The sequence below is a fragment of the Pongo abelii genome, chromosome 21, assembly GCF_028885655.2.
Source record: "Pongo abelii isolate AG06213 chromosome 21, NHGRI_mPonAbe1-v2.0_pri, whole genome shotgun sequence".
NCBI classification, from domain to species: Eukaryota; Metazoa; Chordata; class Mammalia; order Primates; family Hominidae; genus Pongo; species Pongo abelii.
In genome coordinates, this window is record NC_072006.2 from 38,692,092 (window position 1) to 38,711,575 (window position 19,484).

The 19,484-nt window shown below is 49.2% G+C and overlaps 1 protein-coding gene and 1 long non-coding RNA gene across 7 annotated transcripts in view; one reads left to right on the top strand and one right to left on the bottom strand.

Moving 5' to 3' along the window:
- Window positions 1-11,620, bottom strand: part of LOC129052213 (uncharacterized) — a 22,567-nt gene extending 10,947 nt beyond the window's left edge. Inside the window, exons 1-3 of the long non-coding RNA XR_008517123.2 lie at window positions 11,349-11,620; window positions 7,029-7,183; window positions 4,274-4,423 (exon numbers count right to left, since the gene is read on the bottom strand). This is a non-coding gene — a long non-coding RNA (uncharacterized LOC129052213). The remainder of the gene's footprint in view (window positions 1-4,273; window positions 4,424-7,028; window positions 7,184-11,348) is intronic.
- The window catches only part of DYNLRB1 (dynein light chain roadblock-type 1), a 24,268-nt gene extending 4,784 nt beyond the window's left edge, over window positions 1-19,484 (top strand). For 3 of the 6 annotated variants that reach the window (XM_002830228.4, XM_024238918.3, XM_063720619.1), the window contains exons 2-4: window positions 5,130-5,205; window positions 13,195-13,362; window positions 19,106-19,484. In XM_002830228.4, the coding sequence (XP_002830274.1) occupies window positions 5,130-5,205; window positions 13,195-13,362; window positions 19,106-19,149 (288 nt within the window). In that variant the 3' untranslated portion in view covers window positions 19,150-19,484. Of the gene's footprint in view, window positions 1-5,129; window positions 5,206-13,194; window positions 13,497-19,105 lie in introns of those variants that run through there. The other 3 variants (XM_063720621.1, XM_063720620.1, XM_063720618.1) reach the window with 1 other exon arrangement.

Here is a 19,484-nt window from a genome sequence, read left to right on the forward strand (position 1 = left end):
CTGCCTCCCAGGTTCAAGCAATTCTCCTGCCTCAGCCTCCTGAGTAGCTGGGATTACAGGCCTGTACCACCATGATGGCGAATTTTTGTATTTTTAGTAGAGACGGGGTTTCACCATGTTGGCCAGGCTGGTCTCAAACTCCTGACCTCAAGTGATTCACCCACCTCAGTTTCCCAAAGTGCTGGGGTTACAGGTGTGAGCACCACGCCCAGGTGAATTTTTCATTTGTTTGTGAGGAATGATGACCATAGTTTGATGTGACTGTAATTTCTCGTAGGCATATTTTCTACAAGTATTCTTTTGTGCACTACCTACTAGATACTTGCTATTGTTCTTAGTCATTTTGTGTTTTTTTTATTTTGTCTGTTATATTTGATGCAAAACTTTTCTATCCTGTTAGATTAATTATTCTTATACAGAAGTTAAGTTTTATGTTTAGTGGTCAAATTGGTCATAGTTCTTTGTCAATCATTTGCTTCCAGTGGTCATCCCTCCTATGCTGAGCCAACAGATCCTCCTGGATCTTTATTGCTGCTTGTTTTTCCATGTGTCAGGAATGTGCACCTGGGAACTAGAGAATTGGGGAGCCTTGTCTTTATCACCCCATTGCCCAGAGTGCATTTCTTTCTCATCATTTGGTTCTTGGCTTAAAGATGACATACTTATGGCCGAGAATGGTGGCTCACGCTTGTAGTCCCAGCACTTTGGGAGGCCAAGGCAGTAGATCACTTGAGCCCAGGAGTTCAAGACCAGCCTGGGCAACATGGCAAAACCCCATCTCTACAAAAAATTAGCTGGGTTTGGCAGTACACATCAGTAGTCCCACGTGTTCGGGAGGCTGAAGTGGGAGGATCACTTGAGCCTGGGAGGTCAAGGCTGCAGTGAGCCATGATCGCACCACGGCACGCCTGGGTGACAGAGTGAGACCCTATCTCAAAAAAAAAAAATTACATCTCCTCAGGTGTTCCTGACCACATTAACCAGAGTAGCATCCCTTGCCCCACAGCCTAGTCCCTGTATCCTGCAAGAATCTTGTTCACTTGTTTAAGTCTCTTTCACCAGAATGTGAGCTCCCTGAGGGCAGGGACCTCCTCAGTTGTGGTCACCAGTATATTCAGTTCTTCTGTTGACCTGCAATGTGTTCTTGGGAAAAACCCTTCTCCTTTCCAAACCTGTTTCCCCATCACTAACATGGAGATTATACTAACCCGTGAATGAGAATTTCAGAAGAGAGCATGTGTCTGAAAGCAATATATGACCCATAGTAGATGCTGATAGGGAAATTATACCTGTGTGTCCTCCCATTCCTGATAGATGTGTGAGATATGTGTTTACTTTTATTTCTTTTTTCTTTCTTTCTTTCCTTTTTTTTTTTTTTTTTTTTTTGATGAGTCTTACACTGTGTTGTCCAGGCTGGAATGCAATGGCGCGATCATGGCTCACTGCAGCCTCGACCTCCTGGGCTCAAGCAATCCTTTCACCTCAGCCTCCCAACTAGCTGGGACTACAGGCACACGACACCACGCATGGTTAATTTTTTTTATCTTTTGTAGAGACAAAGCTTCACCATGTTGCCCAGGCTGGTCTCAAACTCCTGGGCTCAAGCGGTCTACCTGCTTTGGTCCCCCAAAGTGCTGGGATTACAGGCATGAGCCACTGCGCCCAGCCCGTGTTTACTTTTAAACAGCCAGATCTTAGTGTCTGGTTCTCACTGAATTTCAGATCACCTAAACCTTAGCTCTTTTTCACACTGTGGACTGTGAGGCCATGTCCCCCTCCTGTACTTAAAAAAGTTGATTTCGTGAAACATAGTTGCAGAAATGCTTTTTATTTGTTCCTTCAGTATTTATTGAGCCTATCCTTTGCGAGGTACTGGGGCTATAAAGTCTGGTCTGGTTTCCCGATCCCAGGGTGCCTTGCGTCTGGAGGAGGAGATGAACGTGACCTAAACAGTTGCACTGCATTATGGTCAGTGCTGTGAAGGCTGGGGGCCTCCGTGCCCAGCAGAGGGGCTGGTGTCAGAGAAGCCTCCTGTGGGCTCTGGAGCTGAGTCCAAAGGGTTGGGAGGTAGTTACATCAAGCAGTGAGTGAAGGAGGGAAGCTTGTTTCCTTCAGACCGAGAGCAGCACCTGGCAGGGCAGGGATAGGAGGCTTCCGCAGGCTGTGTTCGCCCCCTGCTGTCCCTTCTCCCCACAGCAGCCAGAGCCATCCTTTGGAAGCATCAGGTCTTGTCCCTCTTTACCTCAAAACTTGACAGTGGCTCCATGAATCACACCCAGTAAAAACCAAGGTCATCACTTGACCTGCCAGGCCGTCTGTGGTCTGGTCCCGGATCCCAGCTGCTGTCCCTCCCCTGCTCCCTGCCCTTCAGCCACAGTGGCCCCTTTGCTTTTCCCCCTGAACATACCAGACGCTTGCCCACCCCAGGGCTTTTGTGCTTGGTCTTGGTGCTGTCTGCAACACTCCCCAGAAACTGGCATGGCTAACTCCCTCATTTCCTTCAGATGTCTACTCACTATCGTCTTGGCGAGCCTTCTCTGATGATGTATTTCACATTCCCATCACCCCTGCATTCCAGGTCCCGTTTCCCTGCTGTAGCTGACATTTATGTTTTACTTCTTTTTTCTTATTTAATGTCCCTTCCCACAAATGTCAGTTTCGTGACATGGGATTTTTGTTATATTTTGTTCACTGCATCATCCCCAGGCCTAGAACAATGTCTGGCACATGGAAGGTTGCCATGTAGTTACTAAATGAATAGCAGTCTTAGGAAATTTCATCTCAGCCCCATTCTCCAATCTCTGGGGGCTATTTTGGATTTAGATTCTGACATCTCGGTTTTCACTTTCTTTCCCCTTTCTTTCCGGGTTGATTGCAGATTGAGCTGTCCTAAATTGTCATCCAAGTTATTCTTACATCTTATTCTGACAACATTGAGTGTATCAGAGCCCTGTGGCCCCTGTATCATGGACTTCTTTTGGATGCATAGATGGGGGGTTAAAATGTTTTTAAATAGAAACAATACAGTAGAATGAAAAGGAGTGTTTTGAAAAAAAGAAAATAAAACCTTTCTATAATTTCTTGCCCTTAATGTGGCTCTTTTTTCATAATCTCCTCTAGCCTTTTGTTTTCATGTGATTGCAGTCACCAAAGCACTTTATTTTTGCATTTTGCTGTTTTCACTTAACATTATAGCACACACCTTTTGTGATGGTATAACATGGTCTAATCACCATGGTTAATATGTGTATTCCTGTTAGTGGATGTTCCATAATCTACTTGGCCTTTTCCCTAATTGTTAGGCATTTTTAGTTCTTTCTGCATTTTGCTATTGCAGATGTCGCTGTACTTTGGTCCATGATGAATTTCCAGGAGGGTGAGCAGGGTAGACTGAGTACTGTCCAGCAGTGACCACTATTGTGCCCCACTCCTCCCCTTCAGAATAGCCACTGGCATACAGTAGGAGCTCAAGGAGTGTGTTGACTGACATTCGATCTCATACACGCATGACCCACTGCATTGTACTCTCACGTCCACAGAGCCCTGTCATTGTACCCAGGCTCCAGATCTTAGAGGCATCAGTCAATTTTCCACTTTTTTTTTTTTTTTTTTTTTGGAGATGGAGTCTCACTCAGTCGCCCATGCTGGAGTGCAGTGATGCGATCTCGGCTCACTGCAAGCTCCACCCCGCGGGTTCACACCATTCTTCTGCCTCAGCCTCCCCAGTAGCTGGGACTACAGGCGCCTGCCACTACGCCCGGCTAATTTTTTTGTATTTTCAGTAGAGACAGAGTTTCACCGTGTTAGCCAGGATGGTTTCGATCTCCTGACCTCATGATCCGCCCATCTCAGCCTCCCAAAGTGCTGGGATTACAAGCGTGAGCCGTTTGCCACTTTATAGGAGGAACTTGTTTACCCTTCCCTCCAGTGTTCGAGAGTATTCTGTCACAGGGGAGTGGGTGGCAGTGACTGGATTGTCAGCCTTGTGCCTCCCAGAAAAACAAGAATTCATTGTGCTGTCTCCACCCAGTGTTGAGGATCCCCCCCGCCCCATTTCTTTTGGTGAATGGAGCCTCTGTTTCTAATAACTCTCAGCCTTTGAGGGGCTTCTGACTGGATTCTAGACCAGTCTGGAAGGGGCCACCTGAGAACAGGTATACCTCAGGGCTAGTTTCCATCCACAGGAAGAGTTAAGCCTAGTTCAGTTAAGCAGTGTTTATCACACTTCTACTCCACAGACCTTTTTAGAGTCTCTAAGAAATAGACATAGTACCTAATGCGTGTCCCAGAGAGGCACAGCCAGGGATTTGGGGAGTCACACGTAGGCAGACTGCATCAACTGGGGGATCAGTAAAGGCTTCGCGGAGGAGATGATGTCTTAGATGGTCAAGAGGAGTTTGTTGGATTTCAGCAGAGAAGAGGCCTTGTGGGATAAAAAGATGTAGAGACAGGGAGGTGTGTCACGGAGCTGGAGAGCGGAGGGAAAGGTAGGACAGGAGTGACAGGAGGCCTGGCATGGCAGAATGAGGACCCAAACTGCAACTGCCCCTCCACTTACAGATGCCATATGCAAGAGTAGCCCACCAGAGCAGTTTCTGGGTAATCAAGATTAATGAGCCCCTTCCCAAGGCACACTTCTTATAGCTGAGTGCTGTGCATCACACTATCTCAGATGCCTGCCGAAGTCACTGAGTCTATCGTCATGTGCTGTTTGGGCCACAAATGACAAAGTGTTGTCTTCCTGTTAGATACTACTCTCTGGGTTTTCTTAAATCATCAGAGTCCCATCCCCCAGCTATGCCAAATATGTTAGTCATGGACATGTATATACATGGGAATGGTGTTTATATTCTGCTCCCCAACAGCTGAGGAGGGTGGGGTAATAGTCCCTGGTGGGCAGAGCGCCAGGAGCAGCCCTGTCCTGCGTGGGGGTGTGAGCGGATGCTCTGGGCACTGGTGGTGGCCGGAGGAGCGCGTCAGATCAGCCTGGGGAACTTTGAGGGGGTGCCGGGTGCCTGAGTATTACTTGTTTGTTGTTGGAAGACAAACGTATGATTCATCTGCCTGGGGTATGAGGAAGTTAATCCTGCCTATCGGCCTCTCCTAACCTTGGTCTTGTTTTCTGGCAGGCAGAGGTGGAGGAGACACTGAAGCGACTGCAGAGCCAGAAGGGAGTGCAGGGAATCATCGTCGTGAACACAGAAGGTACACGCTGCCTCCCACTGTGACCCACACCCAGGCCCAGAAGCAGCCAGAACACAGCACAGCACTTGCTGTCCACTGAGCCCTTCATGAACCTCGTCTAATTTTAGGCCTTTTTAATTTTTAACACCTCCAATGTTCTTTTTTTTTTTCATTAAGGCTAGTCAGTTGAAGCAGCGGGTGTGGAGAAGGGACAAAGAAATTGGTAACTGGCTGTGAGCAATTAGTTGTAAACAGCACTGCATTCAGACCAGCCACCTCCAGTGTCCTCACAAAGGGAAAATCCACTCAGTCCCACCACCCCGACAGATCACACTTCAGTCTTCCATGCTTACTCAGCCTCGTCCGGCACAGTTCCAGAGGACCATAATCATAGTTGTTACCCTTGGGCATATGTTTACACATGAGCTTTTTAAAATATTGCTTCATGGTTTACATAAACAAATTAAGTGCCACGACAATGTTCATTAGCCCAATTTTGTTGTTTCTACTTTTTAGTAAATCCATTAAGTGGATATTACGTACCCATTTGTGTTGATTCTGCTTTATTGGCTGGATAGTTCTCTAGTTAACTTCTCTGTGCCTGCAGCTCCCCTCCACCCCGACAACCCTTTCTGAGTGGTATCTGTATAGGTAGAAGGGTACAGATACTAATTTTCCCAGACTGCACTGGACAGGAAGGGAGCTAGCATTTATCACATACCCACTCTGTGCCAGGATTCTGGCAGGTGCTCCGCATACTCTTTCTTATATTCTTTAAGCAGCCCTGTCGTCTGCATTTTGCAATGGAGAAAACTGAGTCTAGAAATGTAATTGATCTGCCTACCATCACACAGTCGAGATTTAAATCCAAGCCCATCTGAGTGCACTTGGGTGCTTTCTCCCACGCCCGGCTGCAAAGAACCAGAATGGCCCCCAGGCCCTCACGCTCCAGGCAGCAGTAAGGACAGAGACTCTGGAATCCAGCAGTTGTGAGTTTGAATTCTGCCTCATCTCCTGACTAGCTTTGTGACCTTGGCCAAGTCGCTTAAGCCTGTAAATGGGGATAATACTTATATCTACCTTATAAGTTGAAGAGTAACTAAGAATGAACAGCGTAAAGCATTTAGTACAGTATTGTCACCATCTGTTTTGAGCTGTGAGGCATTCGTTCATACAAACTCTGATTTACCTGATTGGGTTCCCCTGTTGGGTTGGGGGCATCCACATGCTTCATGCCTCTAGACCACAGTGTTTCCCACATGTATTCATTCTTTGAAATCACCCGGGGGTCCTGTTAAACATAGCTTTCCAGGCCTCTGCACCAAAAAGTCTAATTTATTGGAGCCAAAGCAAGAACTGAGGAATCTGTGTGTTTACCAAGCACCCCAGGAGATTCTTATGATCAGACAGGTTTAGAAAATTCTGCTTTAGGGGATAGATTCTAATCAGAAGAGGCTGCAGTGAGAGCCACAGGCCTAAGATTCACAGCAGTTCTGTCTCCTTCTGAAGGCCTTCCCTTGGAGAGACTGCCTCAGATCATGTTTTCAGGGCTGTGGTCCTTAAACCCAGGAGTCCTGTGCTACCCTGGGAGTAGAGGTAGAGGCTGGGGTTCCTGTCCTCCACTTCAGTCAGAGCACACACACTAAGAACCATCAGTTCATGTTTCTACATTGGTTTTAATTTGGGAAGGGGTTTGGCCAATTTAAAAACTACCCTACTGGAGTTTACAAAAATAAGATAAACCAGTTCATGTGAGACTGGCAGGAGAGAGGAGTCCACTGAGACACTGCTGCTGATAGAGCAGCATGACCAGTGAAGGAAGACCAGGACCATGCCTGACTCACCTCTGTTCCCGTGTCATTCACCACTTCACCACAGGCCGCAGAGTCAGGTCAGTGAACGTTAAATGAACCAACCACAGTGGGTGTTGCCATCAGCCCCTTTGATTTGGTAATTCCTGAGGACTGTGTTGAGAGGAAATAATCCCAAAGGAAAAAACCTGAAATTTTTGCAAGCATGTTAGATGCCATAATCAGTAGATTAATAATTGTTATAATGGCTGGGCGTGGTGCATGGTTGCTCACACCTGTTCTCAGCACTTTTGGAGGCCATGGCAGGACGATTGCTTGAGCCAAAGGGTTCAAGACCAGCCTGGGCTATGTAGTGAGACCCCCAACTCCACAAAAAAAAAAAGAAAAATTAGGCAGGTGTGGTGGCACACGCCTGTAGTCTTAGCTACTCAGGATGCTGAGACAGGAGGATTAATTGAGCCCGGGAGTTCAAGGCTGCAGTTTGCTTCAAGGCTTCTTGCTCAAAGCTGTGATTGCACTCCAGCACAGAGCAAGACCTTGTCTCTTTAAAAAAAAAAAAAAAAAAAGTAACAATGAAGTGTGTAGGCCCGTCAGTGCCCAGCCCAGGGGCTGCTCCCACAGGCCAGGATTTACCAGCAGCCCTGTGGGTGGAGGTGGTACAGCAGTGCCTATGTCTGTCACATGTCTGGCGTGCTGCCAGGCATGGTTTGTTTATGTGTTTCTTGGCTGCCTTGTAGGGTAGACACTATTGCGGCCACCTTTACAGACACACGCGGACATCCCAAGAGGTCAGGCCGTGCCCGGTTGCAGGGCCCCCCAAATTCTCTAGCCCAGTGTATTCAGTGGGCTCTAATTTGTTCAATGCTCTTAGAGAGCCTCTTATGTGTGTCTTCAGTCTGGGCCTTGTTTTGGAGAAGCAGAGTTCTCAGCAATTCCTACTTAAGCAGAATGCAAGCCATCAAGGGCAACAAAGTGGAGGTGCTGTGTCCTTGGATAGAATGTTGATTTCCAGCCAGGCGCGGTGGCTTACGCCTGTAATCTCAGCCCTTTGGGAGGCCAAGGCGGGCGTATCACCTGAGGTCAGGAGTTCGAGACCAGCCTGGCCAACATGGTGAAACCTTGTCTCTACTAAAAATACAAAAATTAGCTTGGTGTGGTGGCGGGCACCTGTAATCCCAGCTATTCGGGAGGCTAAGGCAGGAGAATCGCTTGAACCCAGGAGTCAGAGGTTGCAATGAGCTGAGATCACACCACTGCACTCCAGCCTGGATAACAAGAATGAAATTCGGTCTCAAAAAAAAAAAAAAAAAAAAAGTTGATTTCCAAGTCAGCGGAGCCCTGGCAAGCACAGAGCTAGACAGAACGTGCTCCCCAGCCCTGCCTAGTTCTGATTAAACCATGTGGTCATTTCATTTACAGGAGGCTGGGAGCCCTTGGGACACTGTGGAGGCAGGAGCAGGCCCCCAGCTCAGGGCTGCCCCTGATCAGTTGGGTGGCCTGAGGCAACTCCTTTCCCTGCTTCAGCCCTCAACTGCCTCGAGTCCTGTGATGGTCCAGGGAATCTCTTTTGGGCACTTCTTGCTCCAAGACCTGAAAGACTTTTGTCACTAAGAGAGAAAATGTCTTCTGGGACTGGACATTTTGATTCCAAGGAAACAACCCCAGGGGCCAACAGCCCCAGCTCTGACCCCCAGGCTTCCACATGTACTCACAAAGGAGAGGCCCTCATTCTTGCCTTAAAACTGCCCCTAAAGCCAAGCCTTTTCACTGGGAAGCCCCAGCTGCTTACCTTTTGGATACTAGTGAATGCTGCTTTTTTGTATACTCGTGGGGCTGATCGCACCATAGCTGAGAACGTGGAATGCAAAATGAACCCACCTGGCTTTGAATCCGGGCCCTACTTACTTATCAGCTATGTGGTTTTGGGCATAAGCCACTTTCTCTGTTAAGTGTTCTCATTTGTAAAATGTGGATCATAGTTCTGCCTTCCTCTTAGCTTTTAGAATAGTGCATGGCATGAAATGCCTATGAATGTCTCAGTTAGTGTGTGTGTGTCTTTAACTTGCGTCCCATTCTCAGGGCCCCCACGTCAGTGTCTTGTTTACATCTCACACAGTGACCCTGCGAGGCAAGGGTTTGCCCAGTTTGCAGATGAGAAACCCAAAGCTGAGAGAGGTGTGGGGAACCGCCCAAGGTCACCCAGCTGTGGATGAACGTGGTCAGAACGTGGAATCTGAGTTGGTCACACTTCCCACTGATCCATGGGGCCTTTAAGCCCTCTGGAAGCTTCCATTAAAGATGATTATTTGAGGATAATTGTATTGGGATGCCTATGATCTTACCTAGGGTTTTCCTACCCGTCCCCAACATTCAGCTCAGCTGCCTCTTTCTTCAGGACACCCTCCCTGATCACCCCAGCCCAGAGTGGTTGCTCCTGCTCCTGCCACTGAACCTATGACATACCCAAGTCCCAATACTTTTGAGCCACCTGCCACTGCCTTTTGACATCTCTGCCTTGGCTAGATTCAAATGGTGTTTCATAATAAAAGTGTGAGTTTAAGCAGCTTTACCGAAAACGCAAGGGAAATTTCATTCCATTTATACTTCTCCAGACCCCCTGCCATCCTCTGCTGCTACCCACACAGTCGGAATAAAAGGCTTAAATGTGTAAGTCCCATGAAGGCAAAGATTGGTCTCTTGTGTTCACTGCTGTCTGTAGTACTTAGGATGGTGTTGGCCCAGAGTTGGTGTTTGATTAAAGTATCTGTTGAATTTTTTAGATGTTTTTTATCACTTGAAGGGACTAGGTGTGGAGGAAGGGCCTGGGGGTGTATCCCAGTAGATCAGAGCCCCAAGTTAGAAATTGTGCCTCCCGGATAACCAGCTACTTCTGCAGGCTACACAGTGTTAATTTGTGAAGGCAGAGGCAGGGAGCAGGTGGCCTAATAACTAGCCCGTCTCTGAGGTCTCCTCCAGCTCTGGCACCCAGTGAATCTGGAATTAATCTTTGTCCTTGTTTTAATTTCTTCCCGGTTTTGGTCCTTGGCCCTGTACTTCCACGTTTTCTTTTGTTTTTAGAGTGAGCCAGTAGATGTTTAGTTTCTTGTCTGTTTTACACAGCTCCCGCTTATATGGATGTGATCAGACTCCTCATGCCAATATCTGTCCAAACTAGTGAAAGTAGACCCTTTGACCACTCACTTACCAATAGCAATAAAAGCTTAATGCTGTCTCTCTAGGGACACTAGTGAGCAAATCAGACTTGTTCAAGCCCTTGGGGACCTTACATTGTGGTGGGAGACGGAATAATGATCACTTTGTAATGGTGCAGTGTCAACCTGGGAAAACTGCGTGGTGCTGGGATGGTGCCAGTGGGGATGGGAGGTGTCACCCGAAGATGGAGACCTCAGGGACCAAAGTGGAAATCATGAGTGAATAGGGGAAGGAAAGAAAGTTCCAGGCAGAGGGATCTGTGAGAAGGTGGCTTTGTGGTGTGTAAAAAGAGAAGGTCAGGGGGTCTGATCACCCAAACCATGCCAAGCCTTGGGACTGTAGGCCTCTTACCATTGGGGCCCAAAGGTGAGCTAAGGGGCGGGTTCCCAGCCAGGTAGCAAGAACAGCCAACCCAGGGCTCTACCTGGGCTCTGGTCCTGGCCCTCGGTGGGTGGGCTGTGTTTTAGCAAGGCCCTTGCAGGTTTAAGCAATAGTCACATACCCTCAGATTAATGGAAATGGAATTTACTGTGTGAGTGGTGTTTATTTATTAACATTTATTAAGTGTACTCTTGCTAAACATTCTTAAATGAATTAAGCAGTATTCAGCCTGCCCAGCAGCACTTTGAAGCACAGATATTATTTTACAGATAAGGCAGTGGAAGCTCAGGAGGTTTCATCACTTGCCCAAGGCTGCATAGCTGTGAAGGGCAGAGCTGGGTGTAAGCCTAGGTCAATTTGGAGCCCAGGACCCTATTAAGCTGGTCCATAGCTGCCCAGCCTAGGACTCGACTAAAGGCAGTCATCAGACTGACCTGCTGGGTGGCAAGAAACTGGCCCAGTCTTGTTTTCTTAGGCCCCCAGGAATGCGAGGGTGGGCAGAAAGAGTCGTGGTGGCTCCTACCCCATCGCCCATCGCCGCCCCATCGTGGTTAGATTATAATGGACGCACTCGTTACTGCCATCCTCAGGAAGCTTCAACTGTAGAGCAAGGCTTTGCGGGGCCCTGCCATGCACATTGTGGCCATCCAGGAGCCAGCAGCAGCCCTGGTGATCTTGTCATCTTGTCCCTTACAGACAAGTGATGACTACAACCTGTTCTCCTGACTTGACTTGGCTTAAAAATCCTCTCTGACTCACCTGCTTCTTTTGCCACTGTGTCCTCTTCTGCCCACCCTTGCATTCCTGGTGCCCTAGGAAGACAAGATTGAGCCAGTTTCTTTACCACTCAGCCGGTCGGCCTGATAACTGCATTTGGCCGATCCCTAGACTGAGCAGCTGTGGGCAGGATGAGCAGGGTCCTGGGCCCCAAAGCTGGCCACTTCTATGTGAGGAGCCACTTGTGCCACATTCCTCAAGTGCCTGTCAGGGGGCGGGCTCTTGGGGTCTCATGGATGGAGCCTTCTGCTCATATGTCACAGCCAATTCACAGGCACCTGCTGGCCCAATTATGACCTGCGGTGGCTCAGTGTGAGCCACATTCCTCACCTCTGTGACAGTAGGCACCATCCAGTCAATAAGTCCATTTAATGGTTCATCTCAAGGGAACAGTCCTCCAAACAAAAGGCTTGGTATACGGTGTTCACTGCCCAGTTAATTATACTGGTAACAAACCCAGCCCCTAAGTAGCCAACAGTAGGGGCTGGGGAGCTCTGTGGACTGCCCACCTAGTGGGCTCTTTGAAAGAGATAGCAGTGCTGTTTACAAAGGGTCAACATATTCTATGTTTCTGTGCCTGCTGTACAAACATAGAAACATGCTTTAACTTGGGGGCACGGCCATGTGGACAGTGTGTTCATAGCTGCTACCCAAGCCTCCCTTGGGTGGAAATCGTGATGGTTATGTCCCAGCACAAGGTGACTTTTTCTCTTCTACTTTTAAGTGTTTAGAAGTTTGTGGCCGGGCGCGGTGGCTCACGCCTGTAATCCCAGCACTTTGGAAGGCCGAGGCGGGTGGATCATGAGGTCAGGAGTTCAAGACTAGCCTGGCCAGTATGGTGAAACCCCGTCTCTTCTAAAAATACAAAAATCAGCCAGGTGTGGTGGTGCACGTCTGTAGTCCCAGCTACATAGGGGGCTGGGGCAGGAGAATCACTTGAACCTGGGAGGCGGAGGTTGCGGTGAGCCGAGGTCGCGCCATTGTACTCCAGCCTGGGCGACACAGCGAGATTCCATCTCAAAAAATAAAATAAAATAAATAAAAGAAGTTTGTAAGGCAGGGTGCGGTGACTCATGCCTGTAATCCCAGCACTTCGGGAGGCCGAGGCGGGCAGATCACCTGAGGTCAGGAGTTCGAGACCACCCTGGCAAACATGGTGAAACCCTGTCTCTACTAAAAATACAAAAATTAGCTAGCTGGGTGCTGTGGCACGCGCTGTAATTCCAGATACTCAGGAAACTGAGGCAGGAGAATCACTTGAACCTGGGAGGTGGAGGTTGCAGTGAGCCACTGCACTCCAGCCTGGGCGACAGAGCAAGACTCTGTCTCAAAAAAAAGAAATTTGTAAAAGCGCTTCCTGGTTTCAATTCTAAGCACTATGAGTGAGAGTCTCTCCTTTTTTTGGACAAAAAAATAAAAACCTTATTTTATTAGTTTTTTTAGTCTGTGTCCCTGCATGAATCAGAGCTAGTCTCTCCTTTTACTGGTAGGAACCAATCAGCCCTGGGAAAGGAACCCAGGAGTGAGCCAGCAGGCCTGCATGTGAATCCTGGCCCCACTGTGTGACTACAGACAGGTCGCCTCATCACTCAGAGCTCCTGTTGCCTCATGGGCGAATGAGATGGTGTTGCCACCCACAGCGTAGTTCTAGGGCATGGCACTGGCATGCTTCAGGTGCTCAGCACCATGCCTGTCACATAGCAAGCCCTCTGCGGATGGTGGCATTGACTGAGAACTGCTATTCCAGTTCTCCCCAATTAGGGGTGTGGGTGGGAGCTCAGCAGAAGAGGCTCCACATCCTCTCAGTCTCCGTCTGCTCTCCCCTCAGGCATTCCCATCAAGAGCACCATGGACAACCCCACCACCACCCAGTATGCCAGCCTCATGCACAGCTTCATCCTGAAGGCACGGAGCACCGTGCGTGACATCGACCCCCAGAATGATCTCACCTTCCTTCGAATTCGCTCCAAGAAAAATGAAATTATGGTTGCACCAGGTAAGGGGTCTTCTACCTCCCTATGTAGGAACACACCTCATGGCACATTCTCTGTGGCTCATCAGGAGTCCTGGCACAGTGGTGTCTCCAGAGGATCCAAGCAGGGCCCGAGGAGTTGAAGGAATTGGGTTGTTGCCTCACTGCCTAGCCAGCCTCCAGCTGGTGTCCCATAGCAGATCCTCCCAGGGACCGGCCCCAGAGGGGAACCCCAGTCTCCTGGGATAGACACGTGAGCATCATGCGTGTCTCCCCTGCCTTGATAGGAGAAAACTCAAAGGCATTTGGGACATAGAGGAAGGTGTGGCCAGGCCTGTCTGGGGCTGTCTGCAAAGGCTTCCCAGAAGAGGGGACACTGGAGCTGAATCTTAAGGGCACCAGGAAGCAGTGTGAGCAAGGCGGAGGGGCGGAAAGCCAGTGATTCTGTTCCAAAATGTAAAGCAAAAGTACTGTATCATTTTATCCTTGAAAACATGTTCTCTGCCCACTTGTAAAGGCCAGGCCTGTCTTTAGGCCCCTTGCAGCCAGCTTTTCCTCCCGCACGGGAGCAGATTGCTGTGTTTCCTTTACGTGGGGTGCTTGCCTTGCATTTGGGGGCTGTGTGGTGCAACCAAGGCCTGTGTTTAGTCCTTAGGATCATTCTCAGGGTGAGGAGATGCTCATTCTGGGAGGAGCCCACAAGGGTGGGAGCACAGGAGCGAGCAACAGAGCCACATCTCCTGCCCGTTCCCCTCGCTCTCACTCATGGACTGGGGTGGCAGACAGAGCCTCCAGGGCAGTCTTTGCATTATTACTTTTTTCTCACTCTGCTTTTTCTTGGCTGAGCCACATAGTTGAGTGTGCGTGCGTCATGTGTGCGCGTGATGGTGCACTTCTGCTGCAGTGCCGCTTATCTAGGGCATCAGGATGTGAGTGGGGAGGAGTGGGAGGTGAGACTTTGGTCCAGTTTAGAAGGGGCCACAAACACCTAACTCAGTTGCATGGACTTGATCTTGCAAGCAGAGGTTTTTAGGGCAGGAGGTGATAGGGTTATGATTAGGACCTGGATAAAGGAAGGCAGTGGGGGGTCTGGGGACACTGAATGCTCTGGACTGGCAACACAGAGGGCAAGGAGGCTGGCCACAGAGTTCTGAAGTAATTTGATGGGGGGTCAGCCGCTCCCCACAGCAGACCAGCATAGGTTCTGTCACCAGGCCTGGAAGAATGGGCAGGAAAGAACTATAGAGCCAGTCACAGCAGCCCACAGTCTCCCTGGGACACTCCCTAGAGGGGTGGGGACAGAGCAGTTCAGTCACAGAGAAGAACATAAGAATAACTCCAGAGTCTTTTATTCCAAAATCACTTTTCCGTGTGTAATGCCTGATCCATCCGGGAGAAAAGACTGCAGGAGGCGCAGAATCTGTTTTCCCAGCTTTGCCTCCCGCAAGCATGACCCTGGGCAAGTCACAGAACACCTGCAAATCCACATCTGTAAAGTGTCAAGTAGGGGACGGGACTGTGCTGTGCTGATGTCCTGAGCCACCCTGCCTGGTTGAGTGTGTTGACCTGGGTTGGGGGAAAAAGCCTTGGAATCAGATTTAAACTCCAGTTCCTCCCGGGACGTCATGTTGTGTGGCTGCAGAGGACAAAGCTTCACTCTCCTAAAAGTCAGGCCGGGATGGGGTGCGGTGGCTCACGCCTGTAATCCCAGCACTTTGGGAGGCCAAGGCAGGCGGATCACAAGGTCAGGAGTTTGAGACCAGCCTCACCAACATGGTGAAACCCCGTCTCTACTAAAAATACAAAAATTAGCTGGGCGTGGTGGTGCACACCTGTAATCCCAGCTACTTGGGACGCTGAGGCAGGAGAATCACTTGAACCCAGGAGGCGGAGCTTGCAGTGAGCTGAGATCTCACCACTGCACTCCAGCCTGGAAGACAGAGTGAGACTCCGTCTCAAAAAAAAAAAAAGTTGGGCTGGGAACAATCCCTCTACTCACCAGCAGACCTTGTGCTCCCCAGTGGCCCACTGGGAGTTCAGGGTATGGGGGAAGGGAGCAAATTACATGGTCTCCAAATCAGACAAATTCTCCATGGACAGTGTCCCTTGGCATAAAGCTCCTGAGAATGTCTCCTCCGGAAGGGCAGTGTCGTCTGAAAGCTCCTGGCCATTCAGGTCTCAACTTAGCAGTGGTGGCGTCTCCAATTTGGCCCTGAAGACCCACAGGCATTCAGAGCCCATGACTGTGGTTAGTGCTTGAGTCCAGAATGGGCAGCTCCCAAGTAGGGGGTTCTCCTTGGGGTTCACAGGCCTGGAGATCCCACAGCCTTGTCAGTGGAGGAGGATGAGGTGGCCAGTCCTTCACCTTGGCAGCACTGCAGGGGGCGCCCGTGCTCTCAAGTCACACTGTCTCTCTCCCGCACACACGCGGCGCTGTGCTGGAGGACAATGGCACGCTGAGCTTGTCTTACACACAGAGCATGCTTCTTTGGCTCAGCCTCACTGCTGCCACTCAGTCCTTCCTCGTCACCAAATGCTTACCTGCATTTTTAAGGCTGTCTCTTCCACTTGAGAGTAAGTTCTATGAGGGCAGGGGCTTGTAAGCACATAGTAAGCATCTAGCAAATATCCATTGATTAAATAAATGAATGACTCTGTAAACCTCCATCCACTGCTGACACCCCACTGATATGGGTCAGAAGTGGGGTCAGCAGTGGGGATGGGGTCAGGGATGTCTATGGGGCATAGTTTTAGGATGAAAACCAGTGATTTGACACTTTGACATACCCACTTTTACGTGGCCAAGAAAAAATAATTGGGTTTTGGTGCCAGAACTCCTGTGGTCAGGAGCCACCACGCAGAGCCTAGGAGGCACTGGCACTGAATTGCCTCAGGATGGCTACAGAACACAGGACCCAGGGGTGGCCACGGGCGTAGAGCAGGCCTGGCTGCTGCTGGAAGTGCCCATATGAGACTGTAGTTAGCACCCTACACATCGTGGGCAGCCTGGAGCAGCCTGGCCCGGGAGGGAGATCCATGCCTTCCCACCTTCCTGACCTGACTCCATCCAGCTGAGGAGCTGCTTCCCAGGCCGCAGACAGCAGCAGGTGTTCCAGACAGTGTGGCTAGACTTGTGTGCCACATTCACCCGACCCTGGCCCACAACCGCCCACATGAACAGACTTTTTTTTTTTTTTTTTTTGAGACAGGGTCTAGCTCTGTTGCCCAGGCTGGAGCGCAGTGGTGCGATCATGGCTCTCTGCAGCCTCAGCCTCCCTAGTAGCTGGGACCACAGGCATGCATCGCCACACCTGGCTTTTTTTTTTTTTTTTTTTGGTAGAGACAGGGTTTCACTGTGTTGCCCAGGCTGGTCTCAAACTCCTAGGCTCAAGCTATTCTCCCACCTCGGCCTCCCAAAGTGCTGGGATTATATGCGTGAGCCACGATGCCCGGCCAAGACATTTTAACACAAACTTTTGTTAGCCGGACATGGTGGCACCAGTATTCCCAGCTACTCGGGAGGCTGAGGCAGGAGGATCGCTTGAGCCTGGGCAGTTGAGGCTGCAGTAAGCCATGATCATGCCACTGCACTCCAGCCTGGGCGACAGCAAGACCCAGTCTCAAAAAACAAAACAAAAAAAATAGACTTCTAGTTTTCATTTATTAACTTCACTAATATTAAAGCTGAGGTAACTAACTCAACCTACACAACCTGCAACATACACTACCTCTCACAAAGCACTTGAAGTGGTATTACTGGATTTAGGGCTTGATAATTTGGAATAAAAGACACTGATGTTACTGATCGTGTCTATTTTTATCAGTGGCTTGTTAATTATTTCTCTTTTCATTAGTGATTTTTATGTATGCAGATTGGTTAGCCATGAAACTGTTAGTCATTTCATTTCTGTTTCTTCCCTGTTGCCACAGCCCATCTTCGAGGGAAGAACCAAGCTTTAGGCTTGGCTCTGAACAGCCACAAAGTGACTTGGCTGAGGTCCTGCCATTTCGCTCATGCTCAGCAGGGGGCAGCAGACCAGGGCAGTTCAGAGTATGGGGTCAAACCCAGGTCCCTGTCCCCACTCCACCTGTGGGTTTACCTTGGATTGGGCAAGCCCTTTAACTCTCTGAGGCTCCGTGTTCTCAGAGTGACTCGAGGAGTCACTGAGGTGCCGTGTGAGAAGTGGGTGGCCCAGACTGGGACACAAAGAAGCCTTGATCAATGTTTGCAGTTTGATTAAGTGGGTAAATCTGCATACATAAAAATCACTAATGAAAACAAATAATTAACAAGCCACTGATAAAAATAGGCACAATCAGTAATATCAGTGTCTTTTATTCCAAATTATCAAGCCCTAAATCCAATAATACCACTTCTCCAGTTACCTCTTCAGTAAAACGAGAGGCACTCAGGCTCACCTCCAAAGACTTGGACTTGCTGTGATTTCTTGGTGGACATTCCTCCTTACAGGGCCAGATCCCTGGAGCTGGAATCCAGGCTGCTTTGTCCCATTTTGAAATTTTCTTATTCAGAAGGTTCTGGAAAGCCAACAAATTGAGTTTGTGACAGAAATTGACATTAATTGGCTGGGTGTGGTGGCTCACACCTATAATCCCAACACTTTGGGAGGCTGAGACAGGAGGATCACTTGAGCCCAGGAGTTTGCAACAAGCTTGGGCAACATAGTGAGACCCCATCTGTACAAAAAACTTTTTTTTTTTTTTAAATGGAGTCTCACTTTGTCACCCAGGCTGGAGTGCAGTGAGGCGATCTGCAACCTCTGCCTCCCAAGTTCAAGCAGGTCTCCTGCCTCAGCCTCCAAAGTAGCTGGGATTACAGACACCTGCCACCAAGCCGGGCTAATTTTTGTATTTTTAGTAGAGACAGGGTTTCACCATGTTGGCCAGGCTGGTCTTGAATTCCTGACCTCAAGTGATCCGCCCGCCTCGGCCTCCCAAAGTGCTACGTGAGCCACCACACCTGACCTTCTACAAAAAACTTTTTAAAAATTTACCCAGGTTTGGTGGGGTGTGCCTGTAGTCCCAGCTACATGGGAGGCTGAGGTGGGAGGATCACCTGAGCCCAGGAGGTCAAGGCTGCAGCGAGTCATGATCGCACCACTGCACTCAGCCTGGGCGACAGAGCAAGACTCTGTCTCGCGGGGGGAAAAAAAGAGAGAGAAAAACAAGAAAATGACATTACCCAAGTCCAGTGAAATATGTTGGAATTCCATCTTTGACACTAAGTAGCTGGGTAACCTTAAGCCAGTGGTCCTCCCACAGCCTACAACATGAGCATCACCTGGGAACTTGTTAGAGAAGCGCAAACTCTTGGGCTTTGCCCCAGCCCCACTAAATGATGATTCTGGGCGTGGAGCCCTCCAGGTGGTTGGGATGCCCCCTAGTTTGAGAACCATGGCCTTAGGCAATTCATTGGAGCCTTTGAACCGGAGTCCTCCCACCTGGAAAGCAGGGGTGAGAATCCTGCCTACCTGCTGCCACTGTCGTGGGGAGGATTAGAAGAGATGACACGCCGTAGAGTGCCCGCTGCCCGGTATGGGGAGGCGCCTCTTGCAGGAGCCCCTGCAGGAATCTTACAGTTTTATCTTCTGTTTTCCCAGCATTTAGAGATGCTGAGCGTTGATGCTTTTTATTGCTTTCTCCCCTTCCTCATTTTATGGTTAGTGATTTAATGGTTTATTTGCTTTCTTGTATGTTTTTCTCTCATTTTACATTTAGTGATTTTTTTTTCATTTTTCTCTTGCAGATAAAGACTATTTCCTGATTGTGATTCAGAATCCAACCGAATAAGCCACTCTCGGCTCCCTGTGTCATTCCTTAATTTAATGCCCCCCAAGAATGTTAATGTCGATCATGTCAGTGGACTGGCACATGGCAGTCACTTGGAACCCACTCAGACCAATCCAGTGACCATGTGTGGGCTGGCGGCTCTTCCTCCCCCACCAACGGAACCCCTGTGTGCACCAACCTTCCCCAGAGCTCTGGAGGGTCCTCTCTCCTCACTTCCAGGCTTTGGAGCAAGAGCTTGCAAGAAGCCCGCACCCAGCTTCCTTCTGACCTTCAGTTCACTTTGTCGCCCTTGGAGAAAGCTGTTTTTCTTTAACTAAAAATAACCAAAATGCTTA